General features: G+C 31.0%; 1 protein-coding gene across 1 annotated transcript; it reads left to right on the top strand.

Moving 5' to 3' along the window:
* Positions 1 to 355: 355 nt before the first annotated feature.
* On the top strand, positions 356 to 4,535 carry LOC115714937 (protein ABA AND ROS SENSITIVE 1). The gene is made up of 10 exons (XM_030643702.2): positions 356 to 509; positions 632 to 730; positions 1,158 to 1,257; positions 1,511 to 1,727; positions 2,113 to 2,214; positions 2,616 to 2,717; positions 3,380 to 3,545; positions 3,854 to 3,929; positions 4,052 to 4,098; positions 4,203 to 4,535. The coding sequence occupies exons 2-10, from the start codon at positions 642 to 644 to the stop codon at positions 4,381 to 4,383; spliced, it is 1,080 nt and encodes a 359-aa protein (XP_030499562.2). The 5' UTR covers positions 356 to 509; positions 632 to 641; the 3' UTR covers positions 4,384 to 4,535.
* The last annotated feature ends 12,878 nt before the right edge of the window (positions 4,536 to 17,413 follow it).

Raw genomic sequence — 17,413 nt, 5'->3', positions numbered from 1 at the left:
TTGATATGCTTCAAGAGGTATTATATTTCTTTTAATAGTTTAGATTTATTCTATGCATATTATGTTGAGATCCTTTAACTTATAGTTCATATTAGATAAAAATTATTTTTATCAAATTCAACTTTCGCTTTTATAACTGTAATATAGACTATAAAAATGTTAGAATTTTATTGTTTAAATTTTTAGAAGTAGTTTTGTCTTGTATGTTGCTCGTGATAAGAATTTTAGGCAAATCACATCTTTTAATTAGACGATGAATTATAATAATTCGAGAATATTTTAAACCGATTACGAATATCTACATTGTAAATTCACAAGTGATCTACTAACAAAAATTAAAACAGCCGAAAAAATAAAAATAATAGGTTGGACAAATTAGTTTTTTGGTAAGTTGTATTCCTATTTCTCTCTCTCGCTCGCTCTTTCGTGGACTCCTCTTCTGCTCTTTGATTCTGGTTCTGGCTTCACAACTTCACTCAGTCACCACCAAGGCACCAATTGCAGCTCAGGTTTCTCTCCTTACCTTCTCTTTTCTTTTCTTCTGTTTATACTCTTTCTTCCCTTCTCTTCGTGTAAGGAGCCCAGAAACCAAAAAAAGGGGGATTTGAGATTATTTTTCTTAATTTTGCAGAAGAAGAAGGATGGATTATAAAGCTAAAAGAAAATCATCATTTCGTGATAGATTGAATGATCAGAAAAAAGTCAAGCGCATAGTTTCCGCTCTTGTAAGGTCTGTCTTCCATTCGTTAATTTTTAATGTTTTCTAGCTCTTTTTTGATTTATGCAATATTATCTTTTGGAATTACTTAACAAACAACTAACGCATTACTGATTATTCTCTTCAATCCTTACAACTGCAAAACATTTCGTTGAATCTCCTCAATTAGTTCTTATTGTAAACAAAGATTTTCACTTTTTGGGTTTAAAGCATTGATTTTGCACACCCTTTTCGAGTCTTTGCACTATATGGTTTCCCAATGCTTGGGGACTTTTTTTTTCTTATTATTATTATTAGTAAGTCTTGTTTTAGTTGATTTTGTTTGTGGAATTTACTTTTCTTAAAATTTCGAAGAATTGATACATATAATAGATAGAGTTTGAAGTATCAAGGGTGTTGTTTCTGAAGACCCTTTTGGCCTTTGTTCTTATGCATACAGGTATAATGACAATAATCAGCCAATATGTAAGGTCTGTGATGTTGTCTTGAAGTCAGAATCCTTTTGGGATGTGCATCAAGTTTCCCGTAAACATCACGAGGTGATTTTCTATTATTGATTTCAATCAATATTATACTTCTTAAACTTGCATATGAGATCATTCCATGTTTTCCTTGCTCACATGTAGACACCACACAGGTAGCAGCTTCGCCAGTTCATAAATGATAGTCCTGTTTGATGGAAATGGAATACTAAATTAGTTTGAAATGAAACATAATAATGCTTTGTGAACCTTTTTAGTTTCATGCTCTTTGTGATAGTACTGTACTGACCGAGACTTGATGTTGGGATAGGCGATGAGTAAATTCAAAGCCTCTGCAGCTGCATTAAATGCGGGAAACCAGGGAAAACCTGAGTCCCGTAAGGAGTTGCCTAAATCTAAACATGAAATTTTTGAAGAGTTGCAAAGCAGTCGATCTGAGAATTCAATAGCATCAACTAGACCTCAGTTATCATCAGGGCTTCCTCCAAATTTTTTTGATAACAATGACTCACAAAATCCAAATACAAGTATGACTTTCTTCTCCTTTTTTCCCACAGCTCTTTTATGTAGTTATAAATCCATGCTAATGTCATTTTGGTTAAATTTGATGCCTATGTGAACATTAAATTACTTTATTATAAATAAGGGTTACAATCAATGATCTACTATAATTTGTTGTTTCACTAGGCTGATGAGATATGGGGTCCTCTATTGAAAGTGGCGTTGAAGTAGATAGGTTTATGTTATATCTGAAAAGGCTAAGATAGTAAAAGTCATAACGTCTAGCGAGACAAGTTTATTTGCATCCACTGCGTTCAATGGCTGCCGATAATGTTAGAATGTCTGCTTTAATCAATAACATTTATTAGTAAAAAATGGTCCCCTTAAATTTTCCCATGTCATTCTTTGAAGGCACTGGACCGGAGCATGCAAGAGCATCAACCAAATCTCAGTTGTCATCAGGGCTTCCTCCAAATTTTTTTGATGATAGTGACTTACAGAAGGCAAATACAAGTAAGACTTCTATTTTTATTTTTTATTTTGAATCCGTGATCATGAAAACCATGTTACTGCTACTATGGTTATAGACCTATAGTTGTTGCTTGGTGAACAATAATTGCTTAATTTGACAATTTTCTTTGTAGATTTTTTGGTTTATGCTTGATAATGTTGCTGTATTTTGTTAACTAATTAGATTTATGAGATACAAATTTCCTATTGGGAGTAGAGTTGGACTGGATAGGTTTATATTATATCTAAAAAAATGCTGTTTAGGATTAATCATTACAGTTTGGGAGATCATTCATTTGCAGTAATATCTTTCAGCAACTGCCAATAGTTTTTGAATATATATGCTGTAATCGATAATATCCTGAACTGAAAATGGTTCTTTTAATTTTGTCTCATGTGTGAAGGCACTCAACCTGACAATTCTAGAGTATCAACCAAACCTCAGTTGTCATCAGGCCTTCCTCCCAACTTTTTTGATGACAGTGACTCACAAATGGCAATTACAGGTAAGGTGTTTTGCTCTCTCTCTCCCCCCCCCCCCCTAAATTGCTCAATTTACTGAAGAAGGTTTAAATTATTTTTGGATATAACTCTATGTTGTTAATTTACGAATGAATGAGATATGGAGCCTGCCTTGAGACTGGAGTCAGTTTATAGTCTTACATTACATTTGAAAAAAATCATAACATTGAGGGCAATAAGTTCATTTCCATTAACTACTTCCAGTAATTGCCTACAATGTTTCTGCTGTAATGCATGATATCTGGAAGCTTGGAACAGAATGATGTTATCTCAAAATTCCTTTCTTGTGTGGTTCTGTGAAGAACACTAATCTATTTCTTTTTTTTTCTCTACGTTCTTTTTTCATATTTATTAGGAAATCTACACAAAAATTGAAGAAATCTATCGTTATAAATTTTCTTTGGTTAACATAGCTTAGGGTCCTTGAATTTTCTCTCTTGTGAAAAAAGAAAATCAAGAGCTTAAAACTCAATAATTTTCTAGTATGATTTCCTTTTCCTGCATTTTTCTTTGTGTTCCTGCAATTTTCTATAATTCTCTTTTTAATTAGTTAATCGCTATTGTGGTAGTATCTTCTCTACCTTTATGACATATTATCCCATTCAATTTATTTCAACTTTATGTTTGTTTTGCTGTGATTGTCAAGGTACTAAGACGGATATTATGACGCCTGCCAAGGGGCTCACACAAACATCTCAAATAACTGGTTCGGAAGCAAAGCAAGTCAAGGGAGCACTTCCAGAAGGATTTTTTGATAACAAGGAAGCTGATTTACTTGCAAGGGGCATAAAGCCTGTAAAGCCAGACGTCAAGTAAGTTCCTACTTATAATGGTTTGATCTCTCCGATTATGATTTTGTTTTCCTTTTCCAATGTTACACAATCATTTTGATCTCCTGGATTTACAGTTTTCTGTTATTTATTAATGTATTTTTTTCCCTCTGGAAATTGGGTTTAAGGAGTTTCCTTTAAGTCAGGTTTTCCAACTTTGTCAATGTGCTTTACTTATCCTGGCCAAATCTTTTGGTCCAATTAAAATTTTCGTTAACAAAGTCATTTCTCATTGTAGTTATCATGGAAACCACATCATGTCTTTATTTTTTCTCTCCAATTTTTGTTAGAGATGAGTACAAAGAATTTGAGAAGTTGATTCAAGACGACTTGCAAGAGGTGGACAATCGTATGGAAGAAGACGAGGTAATGTTTTATAAGTTGTCATTATATTCATTTAGACGTTTAGCGCGTGTAGTCTATGGTATATTTAACAACAATTGAATAGACTACCATAAATCTTATTCTCAAACCTGTCTCATGTGCAGATTGATGCTGCCGAAATGATCGAAGAAGCTGAGTCTGTTGAGCAAAAGTGTGTTTTGTCCGCAGAGTATTATTGTGTCAACATAATTCTTATTTTCAAGCCCTGTTTCACTTACTGTTTTACTGTTGTTCTTCTTGGTTGTCCTTATTCAGGACTTACAGAGAGAAAGTTGAATTGTTGAGGAAGAAGAAGATGGAATTGAAGGCCGATCGGTCTGCCAAACGCAGCAAAGGTACAGAGGGTGTTAGTGTAAGGCCAAAACTTGAGGAGTCGTCTAGTGATGATGACAGCGATGAGAATTTCGCAGTTGATTGGAGAGCTCAACATTTGTGAGTATCTTGTATTAGTCAAAGAGGTAAAGACAGAAATCTGTCCTTAAAAGTCAACCCTTCCAAGATAGTTATTATATACTCAAATTATATGTTCTTGGAGAGTTCAGGGTCAGCATATTATTATCACTCATTGCAATTTTTTTAGTTTGTACACTTGCATCAAGTGAGGTAGCAAGATAAGCAAAGCGATTTCTCTATATACAGTAGAACCTCTATCCAAGAATATACTTGGGATCAAGAAAATAATATTCTAATTGAGAGATTATAACTAAATAGAGTTACACTTGAAAAAAAAATCAAAATATCAAAAAATATCAATGTAAGAAAAATACCAATAAACAATTCTTAATACTATATTATATTAAAATTATTTTTGAGTACATATAATATTTATACATGTACTATAATTTGAAATAAAATTATTAATTCTACATAAATAAATTTATAAAATATATGTATATATTTTTTTAAGATGTAATTATTCTTATATAGAGGTGAAAAATGTATAACTAATTACAATATAGAGGTTATTCTTATTTACAACTGGCCCAAATTGGGACTTAATTTTTTTATAACAAATTAGAGATTATTCTTAAATAGAGTATTCTTAAATAGAGGTTCTACTGTAACGTTTAAATGACACATCATATTAACAAAATTGTCAATTACCATCTGCACTAGATTTTATTATTTTTTACAACAACTAACATGTTTTGTCATTTGGTAATAGTTTGGTTCCCCAAATTTAACATATAGGAATCGCAAACTGAAAGTTTGTGGTTCATTTTGTTGCAAGAAAACAGTAAATTGAGAGGGTTATTTTTTTAGAAAAAAAAAAAAAGAAACCATTTTTAATAGGGCTGAACATTTTTACCGGGTTTGACCTGGACCTGACCAACCAGCCCAGACATGACCCGGCCAACCCAAAAGTTTAAAGAAACCCGTTTAATTTGGGCGGGTTGGGTTCAACTTTGGTATACTTTTCGAGCGGATTTCGGGTTTGATTTTTCAAGTGACCAGGTTTTGGGTCGGACTCAGATTCGCCTGTGTACTTGGTTTTTTTTTATTACTACTGTTAAGCAAAACTTTCACATTTAAAATATTAAAAATAAATGCAAAACACAATTTCACCTATGTCAAATTTATAGTATAAGAGTTTATTAATTTAAATTCGATCCATCTAAGATTATAAGAATAACTTTTTAATTACAATCCTTTTGTTTTAAAGAAATTTTTTTATTTCAATTACAGTGATATTAAATAATTGAGGTAAACTTTGAAAGAATTGGGATGAATTTGGAATTGCGGTTGAATTCAACAATTTTGACTAATTGAGCTGCCTACATACTTTCTTTGTGAATAATCAAGTCATTTGTAGTTCAGAATGAGGTATTTTAGAATTTGAATATAAGAATTTCGGTAGATGACCGCTTTTTTGAATTCTTTGCTCTTTGAAAATTTGGAAATTTTTGTAGGTGAATGACCTTTTGTGAAATTTTGAGAGTTGTGTTTTGTACAATTTTGTGGTATTGGCAACTACACTTAGTCTTATCAACTAAGTTGCGTACGTCTCCTTTTTAGGAATCAAGTCAAACGTAGTTCCGAATATGAATTTTTTATGATGTTTTGTTAATTAAGAGGTGAATGACCTCTGTTTAGAATGTCATTTAATTTATTATGGCTTTGAATTTTAGTGTATTTTTTTTAATTTTTTTTAGGTAAAATTATCATTTTGAGATTTTTATGAGGTTAATGATCTCTTTGAAATTTTATGAGTTGACGTTTCACTATTTAAATTTATTTTAGTGAGCTCATTTGAAATTTTTGTACCAATTTGTATGGATTTAAAATTTTACCATTTTTTGGTGATAATTTGAGGTATTGAAATATTTTTATTGTTATTTAAAAATAAAAAGATTATTTAACTGATATCTTAATTAATTCAATTACATTATTTGATAATGTTTAGTTATTATTTTTTAATTCAATTTAAATTTTAAATTGAATCAAATCTGAGATATAATTTGTTGTCAAGATTTATTCCTACATAAATTTTAACAGAGATTCTCTTTGTGTTTAAAGTAATATTAGTTTGCTTTGGGTGGTTTGTTGGACTTTGTGCTCTAAATAAAATTCTATTTTAATGTAATCTTTTTTATTCAATTATCAAGAAAGAAACAAATTTAATTTCATTACTTGTTTAATGTGTTATTTAATTCATGTGATCATTTATTTACTTATTTGATTAATAAATTCATTCAAACCTTTATCACACTCATATTCTTGTTTATTGTGCTGTCAACACAGTGAAAAGTAATCAAGATTGTGTGATTAAATGTATTCCTAGATTTATCAGTACACAGAGTTTAACTGATATGATAATCTACAACGTAGTTTACTTGCACATTGGATAAGTGTTATGTCTTTTCCAGGGCATTGGTTAAAGCTTGGGTTGGATGTATGGAGTATGCATCGAAAGGGACCGATATTTAACTTGAACTAGATATGATAATCTTACCGTAATATCTATTCAATTCAATATCACCTAGTTGATCCTAGATCAAATAATCTCAATCCTGACATGGTTAGGTTCTAGTTCTGTTGCATTATTTGTGTTCTTTAACCTATTAGTTAAAGTCGACCAAATGGTTCTTCCCGTGACGTATAGGTTAAGAACATGGTAGTTCAATTGAGTGGGAGCGCTAATCATAGGTACGAAATCTATAGCTTCTATCCGGACATAGAAGTGAAACGATGATTTCTTTCGAGCTTGGCTAAATAGAGATAAATGATATAACGCTCATTTTAGTAATTATATTAGTTCACTGAAATATCATTTATAGGTTGCTAAGTGTTTTAAGGATAAAATACATTGAAGGGTGTAACGGTAAATTAATCCATATGCAATGTAAATCATCTATAGATGATCATTGATTATTGGAATTATAACAATGGATAACTAACAGCGTATCTATATCGTGGAACATATAGAGCGTTCTATATAACTGAGAGTGCAATTCCAAGTTCTATAGTGGTGCAATGATGAATTAATAAGTTAGAGAATTTACTTGGTAAATTCTAGATCTGCTTATTGGGAGCTCGGTTATATAGGCCCATGGTCCCCATACTAGTTGAGACAAACTAATGCCTCGGTCATTCTGACTCTTCGCCCCTCGACATTTCAATATTGCCTTAGTACCATAGTCCTGTCGACTTTCACCTTAGGCCAACATTGCCATGGTGTTATCTTAGCACCTGAGTCCTGCAGACTTTCACCCTAGATAACTGGCCCTGCCTGTGTCCTGAGTCTTCTTGACTTTACATTCTGAACAACAATCAATCTCCATGATACTCATCTCGATGCTTGTAATAAATAACTAGTCTATTGAGTGAATCGTGAAGGTCTCTCCCCCACTTCATTTGTTGGTGTCCTCGACAACATGCCCACAAGCGGATGCCTGACCGCCCCAACTCTTCATGCACACCATGCCATCTAAAAGGGCATCCCGTAGGATGTGACTCTCGAGTCAACTATCTCATAATCTTAGGAATGTTCACGGATTGGTTTGGTCCGGATTTTCATAATTTTTGAACCAAACAAGTACAGTTTTTTGAATATTAGAAACCAAACTGGACCAAAAAATTTCTCAAACCAAACCAAATCATTAAGAACGGTTTGGTTTGGTTCGAAACCACGGTTTAAGTTAAATTTATAATTATTCATATTTTTTAAGTAATTGTACTATTTTTACTAAGTTTCTAATTTTATTTTTTAAAATATATATTTAACATGATAAGTAACAGATCTATAACCTATAAATAACAATATAAAAATATTCTCAAAAGTCATACATACCATAAAAATCTAAAATTCATGCAATAAAAAATTTGACACATAAAAAAGTTCAAAATTATACATATAGTCATATATAAAATATATATATAAATTAATTGTTTATTATAAACGGTCCAGTCAGATTTAACTGTTAACTATATATTACGAACCGCAAGCAAACCATTACACCGTAAACGGTCCGGATTGACCAAACCACCAAAAATGGTTTCTCCGGTTACGGTTTACAGTGGTTCGAATTGTAGTGGTCCAGATTTAAACCGCGGTTTTTTGATTTATATGAACAGGCCTATCTCATATAACACCCCCGTCAATTTCTATATGCATGCAAAGTCCGCTCAACCATCAAACTGATTCACACTTGCATCACACCCTTCTGGCTCCCACGATGTACTAAGTTCCAATGATGCGGCCCTCTGACCTTCATGCAAACTCTAGCACGCTTCTTGACTTTCGCAGGCTCACATGACTACTAAGTCTCACTGGCACGACCCTCTGGCCTCCACTAAAACTCTAGCGCCATCTTAACGCTTGCGCTCGGTCTTCTTTAGCCCTGTTGGTTTTGTTGATGCATTCATTCCACAACTCCGCATCTCTATCGATGCCTTTGTGTGACTCACGCCCTCTTGACGCTTTTACAAGCCCACACATCCCACTCAACTGCCTCGACACTTCCATATGGATCAAATAAAAATCACATGCGAACACCTCCAAGTACAACCATCCTCTGATGATTGCGGCCTCCGCCCCCTTGGTCTCCATGTGCGTCCCTCTTGACACACAATGTAGCAACTGAAGCATTCCATGTCTGTCCCAATTTGAACCATCTCGGTTATCAACTCTCGACCTCTGTCGTGACTAACAAGAATCTGACGGCCCCTGCACTACTTCCACACCCATGCCAACAAGCTTCCTTTTCAACAAAAGCGCCTCATGCAGCTTACGATGTCACTCAGGCAAACTTGGCCTAGTGTACCAAGCATACAGTATGGACTATCCCCTCAATCTTGTACTATGCCAACGAGTTTCAAACATTTTGTTGCGCCACTCTACAATTGCACGTGGTAGTTGTCTTTCTAGCATCCTTCCACACGCCTACATCCTCTCTAGGATAGGCCAACCAGGTTCACCTCCCACTGAGATGAACTTGGCTCTAATACCAACTGTCACGGGCTCACCTTTTCAAGCAACGAAACGCCCGTACGGCACCTTGACTTCTCTAAGTCAATGTCAGCCTTCCAACCATCCGAGTAACAATGGGCTCATTTTTCGCGTGACCGTGTGCCTCGTGAACACTTCTGTCGCTCGAACAACTCCCGCCGAGTCATGCACGCAAGCATCCATGAGTGCATCCATGCATCGAGGCTCTCTAGCCAAGATACTCGCACTGTGCATAGGTTCCCACTATGATAAGGCAAATCCCAACATTGACGCTCACCTTGTCACTCGTGACCAAGGTAGAATGTGTGGCAAGATGCCAACACCAAGCCGACGTGCCACCGCTTCTATCATGCCCCATTCGATACTGTCCGAACAGTCTCGCTCGTCGCCCAAGGACTCCCATACATCCATGGACCAATCCTCAAGGCCCCATGCCTCCACGCATGTTGGCAGACCCTCGAGACAAGCCACCAAACTAGTTGCATACACTAGACCTCTGTCCCTTTCTACTTTTCTAGCATCGTGTTGGGTTTTCTGCCCTAAATAAAACCCATTTCAATATAATCAGATTTACTAGTTAATAAAGATCAAAAATAACATATTATGTTGCATGGTTCACATGATTTATTTCATCATTATTTAATGTATAAATTCTATTAAGTCCAGAACATATGTATTTGTTAATGATTATAGTGTTGTCAGCACAGTGGAATATAATCTTGAATATATGTTTGAAAGTTTAATTCCCTAATTTGTCAGTTCACTGGATTTAGACTGGCATGATAATCAACGATAGGTATGCTTACACCTTGGATAAGTGTTATGTCCTTTCCAGGGCATTGGCAAAGTTTACCAGTATCGGATGTATGGAGTATACATTGGAAGGGACCGATATTGAACTTTGATTATATATGATAAAGTTACCGTAATATCTATTCAATTCAATATCACCTAGTTGATCTTAGATCAAATGATCTTAATCCTGATATGGTTAGGTTTGATCTCAAGAGTATTATACATGTTCTTTGATTTGTTAGTTAAGCCTACTTTTTGGTCAGGGTGATACGTACATTTTGGGAACATGGTAGTATAATTGAGTGGGAGCGCTAATCATAGATATGGAATCTATAACTTCTATAAGTATTTAGAAGTGAAACGATGATTTCTTTCGAGCTTGATAAATAGAGTTAAATGATAGAACGTTCATTTTAGTGACTATATTAATTCACTAAAATATCATTTATAGGTGGCAAGTGTTTTAAGGATAAAATATATTGAAATGGTGTAACGGTAATTTTATCCCTATGCTATGTAGATCATCTATAGATGATCATTGATTATTGAGATTATGACAATGGATAATTTATAGCGTATCTATATCGTGGAACATATAGAGCGTTCTATATGACTGAGAGTGCAATTCCAAGTTCTATGCGTTGATGCAATAAGGAATTAATAAGTCAGTGAATTTACCTTGTAAGTTCTGGGTCTGCTTATTGGAAGCTCGGTCATATAGGCCCATGGTCCCCATACTAGTTGAGACCACACTGCTTGTAAGACTCAGTTAATTGATTTTAATTAATCAATTATAATTCTAAAATTAGACTATGTCTAATTTATGAATTTTCACTAAGTAAGGGCTTAAATGTGATGAAAAGAGATTCTAGGTCTTATTTGTTAATTGAAATACTTTATTATGTCTAATTAATAAATATATTAAATGATAATATTATTTAATAATTAATTTTTAGTTATTAAATAATTGGAATTGGCATTTAAGTGGTTAAATTGGAAAATTGGTATTTTTGAGAAAATGAGATGGGAAAATGACAAAATGGAAAAATTGCAAAGTGGGCCCAATCCACAATCCATGGCCGGCCACACTTAGTGTAATTTACCATTTATTTTTTCTATTATTTTAATACCAAATAAATCTAACCTAAACCTAGGTGCTGATGGCTTAAGAGAAAAAGATGATGATACATCACTTTCCTTCAGTAAAATTTTAAGCTTTTTTCTCTATAGGCCGAAACCACCATTCCCTCTCTTTTCTTCTTCTAAATTTTCAGCCTTGAGTGATAGAGTGAGTGCCCACACACATCAAGTGGTATCTCAATCATAGTGTGGAAGATTGTGAAGAATCCAATCAACAAGAAGGAGAATCGAACTCAAGAAGGAGAGAAAGAGATCCAGGTTCAGATCTTGATAATGCTCTACTACAGAAAGGAATCAAGGGCTAGAGATCTGAACGGAAGGAGTCATTATATTCTGCTGTCCAATGTAAAGTTTTCTCAAACCCTTATGTGTTTATTTCATTATTTTAGAAATTCATGTTAGGATGTTAATGAAACATACTTGTTAGTAAATCTAGATCCTAGTAAAATATTTCCAACAACTGGCATCAGAGCCATGGTAATGATTTACTTTCATGAAATATGAATTAAAACGATGATTTGTGTTGATTTGGATGACTTCATGTGGTTTATGTGCTTATTTGATGAATGTATGTGTTGTACAAAATGTTTCCATGAAAAATATTTTTTTTTCTGTTTCTGAAAATATTTTATTTGGATTCCTTGTGAAAAACTAAGCAATTTTGGTTTTTACGGAACTCGATTCTGATAAAAATTGCAAAAGTTATGAATTTTGGAAAAATCGGGTTCAATGGTGTCGAGCATGGTGCTCGCACGCACCAGGTGTTCGGACAAGACACCATTACGCGCGCATGGGCTCGGACATCACCCTTATCTGAAGCCGTGTCCGCCCGAGGAGCACCCTGGACATCCGCTCGACGAACCCTGCACAGTGCCGAGTTTTCTCGGCTTCACCCTCACTTTCGCGCGCGCATCTTTGGGTTTGCAGCCTCCTGGGGCTACACGTGCAGCCTACTGGGCTGCTTACACCCAAAAACCCGAATTTTGTGGGATTTTTCCCCAAAATTCAATTTTTCCAATTTTCAAACCCCAAATTTAAACTAAAATATTATTTTTATTATATTTAAACTTAAATATCATTTTTTTAATAATATTTATTTTTAATAGAATATTATTATTTTATGATATTTTGAGGTTTAAATTTAAAATTGATTATTTTATTTTTTAAATTATGGTCAGATTTAAAAATTTGTTAATTTCTTTAATATTTATATATTATTTAATTATAAGATCAGATATTTTGATATTTAACATATTTTAAATTAAAAGATAACTTTATCTTTTTTTATTTGAAATATTATATTAAAATTATCTTATATGACAAATTAAATAATTAATAAATTTGAAATTAACCTAGATATTTTTATAGATATTCTAACCAAAATATTTTCAAATTCCAAAATGTGTTATTTTGTTAAATATTTAATTGTTTATAAATTATAAGTTTAAAAATGATATTTTACTTTTTTATATCATTTTACTTATTAAAAATTTATAAATTATATTTAAATATTTAAATAAATTAGATATTTTTGTAGAAATTTCAATAATGCTTAATTTGAAATATTTTGACATATAATTAGGAAAATTATTATTTATTTATTATTTTATTCTTAAAATAATAATTATGTAACCACATCTATTTTAAAATTTGTTTATTTTATTATTTTAATTTTATTAAATTATAAGATTAGAAGATGATATTGAAGATATTTTTTTTTTTCAAATCATTTATCTTATTTGATATTTAAAAGAATTTGATAAAAATAATTCAAAATAAACCTAGATATTTTAAATTATTTTTCATTTTTGAATTTTAAATTTTGATGAATTTCTTAAGGTTGGTTTTAACAACCCTAAATTTTCAAAATTTAGTTGGTTAGTTTAAGAATAATATTTTAATTATATTAATATCTTATTTCACATTTGACATGGACAATGTTTGTTTATTTATTTTGTTTATTCAAAACTTTTTTTTAACAAACCTATTATTTATTTGATCTAAATTGCTATGATTAACTTGTTGACAAATCCAATGATCTGATTTTAATCATAGTCCAATTGTCAATAGATCTTATAAATAATTTGTAACAGGTAAATTTTGTACTTCTTTCATCTGTGTAAACCTAGTAACATGATATGGCCCATCCAAATTAATTTGACCTGTGTGAGCCTATATGTTTGCTATTGGGCTTAGATGCACATAAGAAGCCCATTTAAGTTTTACTAAGTAAATGGACTAGGTTGCTAAAATAAATTTTGACATAAGTAATTTTATTTAGGCTCAATTAGAATAGGGCTTAATCAATTAATCACAATTGTTTATTTAAAGGTTAAATTTCTCTCCTTTGGGCCTTGTGTGAGAGTTAGGGGGCCAATAGCAGTGGGTACGACATACTAAACCCAACCCTCCCTTACATGAACAACCTCAATTGTAAAGACTCATTTGCCTTATATAAATAATTGTATTAGGTTAATTATATTGGTTTAACCTAATTAAAATTGAATTAGCAACATAATTAACTTTTAAAATATATGAAATTTATTTTTCATTTAATATTTTAAAGTTTATTTTAGAAAAACACTTAGTTAATTGATATATATTCTAGATAGTAATTTATAGTACTAGTTATATTTTCTAATATTTAATTAGGAAAATATTTTAAGTTGAAAATTAATTATTTATTTTAATTAATTTTGGACCAACTTAATTATAGAATATTTTTCCTAGTATTAAATTAGAATTAATAATTAAGTTTCTTATATACTTGATTATTTAATTCTTGTATTTAATACATTTAATTAAATTAAAAATTAAATATTTAAGTTGATTTCATTCTTGATACTTAAATATTATAATTTTCATGATATTTAATTAAATGAAAAATTATTTTAAGTTGATTTTTTTTTTCAGAACAATTTAAATTTTTTGAATAATTTTCAATATATATTTTATTTTATTAATCATTTAATTTCGAAATTGCATTTCTTAAATGCAGAAAATTTTGATTTTTTTTTTTTTTGAAAAATAGATTAAAGTTGAAAATTACTTATTTTAATTTTGGACCAACTTAAATCAATAATTTTTTAATTTAATGATTAATTAAAATAAATAAACTAAAATATATTATAATTAGAAAATGAATCAATTAGTCAATGAAAGTCTAGATAGATATTATCTGTTTTGCTTGAAGTATTTTTCTAGTGATATTTAATTAAATAGAAAATTAATATTTAAGTTGATTCTTAATCATGATACTTAAATATTTGAAATTTTCTTAAATATTTAATTAAATAGGAAAATTATATTTATGTTGAAAATTATTTTATTAATTTTGGACCAACATAAAATTAGAATAATTTTTCAGGATTTATTTTATTTTATTTTAGAGCATTTTCGAAAATGTATTCTTATATACTTTAATTTTTCGAAATGCAATATATATTTATAGAAAATTAAATTTGAGTTGTAAATTAATTTAAAGTAATTTTGATATAACTTAAATTGAATAATTTTCTAAATATTTATTAGAAATTATTACTAAGATGGAAATAATTCATTTTATTTTTCATATCCATCTAAATATAATTTTATAAATATTAAATTAAAATTTATATTTAGAATTTTATTCTAAATTGGAAATTTTAATTAAATAAATATACATTTAAAATAAATTGATTAAAATAAATATTAGAAGAAAATACATTTTAAATAATGAGCTTTATTATTATTAGGATATTCGATCTCCATTGTTGGTTTTACATAGTTATTGTTTTTGTGAGTAATCCTTCATAATGGAGGAACGTTCATTAGCAATTTAACGCCGTAGAATCTCGAAAGATAAGTATTTTTTTGTAAGTGTTTATTTTAGTATGGATCACCCTAATGGTGGCGACTTTTAATAAGGCTTACAAAAGTATGAAACAATGGTGGAAGCTCATAAGATAGAATGGCCTTGACTCTCGCCTAAACGGGACAACGCTAGATTCTAATCTTGATCGAAATAAAAGGTTGCTAGAATGTTTATCATTTTAGATGAGCTGACAACTCTATTCAATGGATGGTATCTTTGACTCTCGCCTAAACGGGACACTGATATCAGTTTGTTGAAGACCTTGGAAATTATTTAGGATTGAATGTTTTAGTATTTTCTCTTGTCATTCCTATTTGCTATATGTTTAATAATTTCTGAATTGTGTGTGAATTTATATTGAACCATGTTATTTTCTGTTATTAATGTAGTTTAAATTTCGAATCTTCATTGTTAGTCTAACTTGGCTTGTTGTTTTAATGGGACAAATCCCTAATGGATTGTCATCCATTAAACAAACATAATAGTGTTAGATCTCGATAGATAAATATTGTAAATGCAACATCTAGCTGTTCATCAATAGATGACACCTTAGACAAGTATTTACAATATGAAACAAGAAGTTTATAAAAATAAGAATAACTTTGACTCTCGCTAATCAGGACATTGTTGGATTCTTATTTAAATTCGAAATTATCATTTATTCCTCTTAGCTTATTCATTTCGAATTAGCTTGAATAATATATCATTGGATGAATGGTTTATAAATCATATAATGTCATTTTACTTTCTCTTAAGAAATTGAATGGCGTATATGATTATATTCCCAAAATTCTATCCCGAAATGATATAAATCCTCAATCTTAGAAATCTCATACTTATATATGCTTACTTTAGGTAAATCAGACTTAGAGTTAGATTAGTAGTGGTGGTCCAAGAGAGAAGAATACTCATGTATATTTGGTATAAATTTAAGTCTTTGACTTTAAATTTTTGATTCCAAATAAAAATTTTATATTTCTAATTTCCAGAATACAATACAGTTCAATTTTCACAAGTTATTAATATCTATTTTCTATCAATGGACTCAAGTTGTATGTTAAAGTATGGATATGAGTTTAGTATTCTGTGACCAGGATCCACTTGGACTATTCTAAAAACTCTTTAATGTAACTAGATCTAAGTCATTAAAAGACCACGACCACATATTTTATAAATCTATGGCATTTGTATCTTGTTCATAGTGGTTTTGACAAGATCATTCTCTGCAAAGAGTCAATGTGCCTATATCCACTGAAAGTATAATCATCTCATTTGCAGATGGATGTACATTCAGGGGTGGATATGAGTTTTTCGTTATATTCTTAAAACGATCACTCTAGATTTTACCTTAAGCACAGAAATTTGAAATGTTTGAAAAATTTCATGAATTTCTAGCAATGTTGAAAAATATTAAGGTAAGTGGTTAAAGATCTTGCGAACTGATAGGGGTGGAGATATATTTGGTTGATATGCAGTTCAAAGATCATTAAGTTGATTTTTTGAATTATATCCAAATTTACCTTCCCAGAAATTCGATTTGCATATTGATAATTAATTACTAATCGTTGCCTAAGTCCTTCTAAGGAAATTCCCTAGTGATAGGAAAATTTCAGAATGATGAAATGGTTGTGTACTTAGTATAAACCATTACTAGATTCATGGATGACCTAATCGAAATCTTAAGAAAAGCTAGAACTGTTAACCAAGGTTTGCATGTTTGTTAGCTATTCTAAGTGATTAGGATTGGACCATCCCATAGTCATTAGATAAGAAAGTGTTTGTTCTTACAAATACTACTTTTCTAAAAAAATGACTTAAGTCTGAAAATAAAGTAGCAAATAAAGGAGATAATTTTTTTTTTCTTGATTCCAAATGTGTTCTATCATCTTATTCTTATAAGATGGTCCCACTACCTTTGTTGTCTTAACACAACTGAAGAGGACAATACCATTTAGATTCTTAGACAAAAGTCAAGGTACTTTGTCGTAGTGGGAGGGTTTCAAGGAACTCACCCTATTATGACTTGGAAGACACCAGTGATTAAAATTCATTGTTAGTTTAAACAAGTAATGGATTGTCAGAATAAGAAACTAAGAAGAAAAGCCAAGAGAACTATGGTTAAAACCATTCATGTGGAACAACCAAAAGTTTTCTATTACAAGGACATGAAAGGAAATTTCGTTAATAAGTCTATTCAATGGACTTAACAAAACTTCATGTTCTTGGTAT

The sequence above is a fragment of the Cannabis sativa genome, chromosome 4 (genome assembly GCF_029168945.1).
Source record: "Cannabis sativa cultivar Pink pepper isolate KNU-18-1 chromosome 4, ASM2916894v1, whole genome shotgun sequence".
Taxonomy (NCBI): domain Eukaryota; kingdom Viridiplantae; phylum Streptophyta; class Magnoliopsida; order Rosales; family Cannabaceae; genus Cannabis; species Cannabis sativa.
Note: the sequence above shows the minus strand (reverse complement) of the source record. Positions and strands in the feature narration are given on the sequence as shown.

Bases quoted from the DNA above. Each gene is read 5' to 3' on its own strand.
- LOC115714937 (XM_030643702.2), top strand. From the start codon at position 642: ATGGATTATAAAGCTAAAAGAAAATCATCATTTCGTGATAGATTGAAT. The intron at 731-1,157 runs GTCTGTCTTCCA...TTATGCATACAG, and splicing joins ATAGTTTCCGCTCTTGTAAG to GTATAATGACAATAATCAGC. The intron at 3,930-4,051 runs GTAATGTTTTAT...TCTCATGTGCAG, and splicing joins ATCGTATGGAAGAAGACGAG to ATTGATGCTGCCGAAATGAT.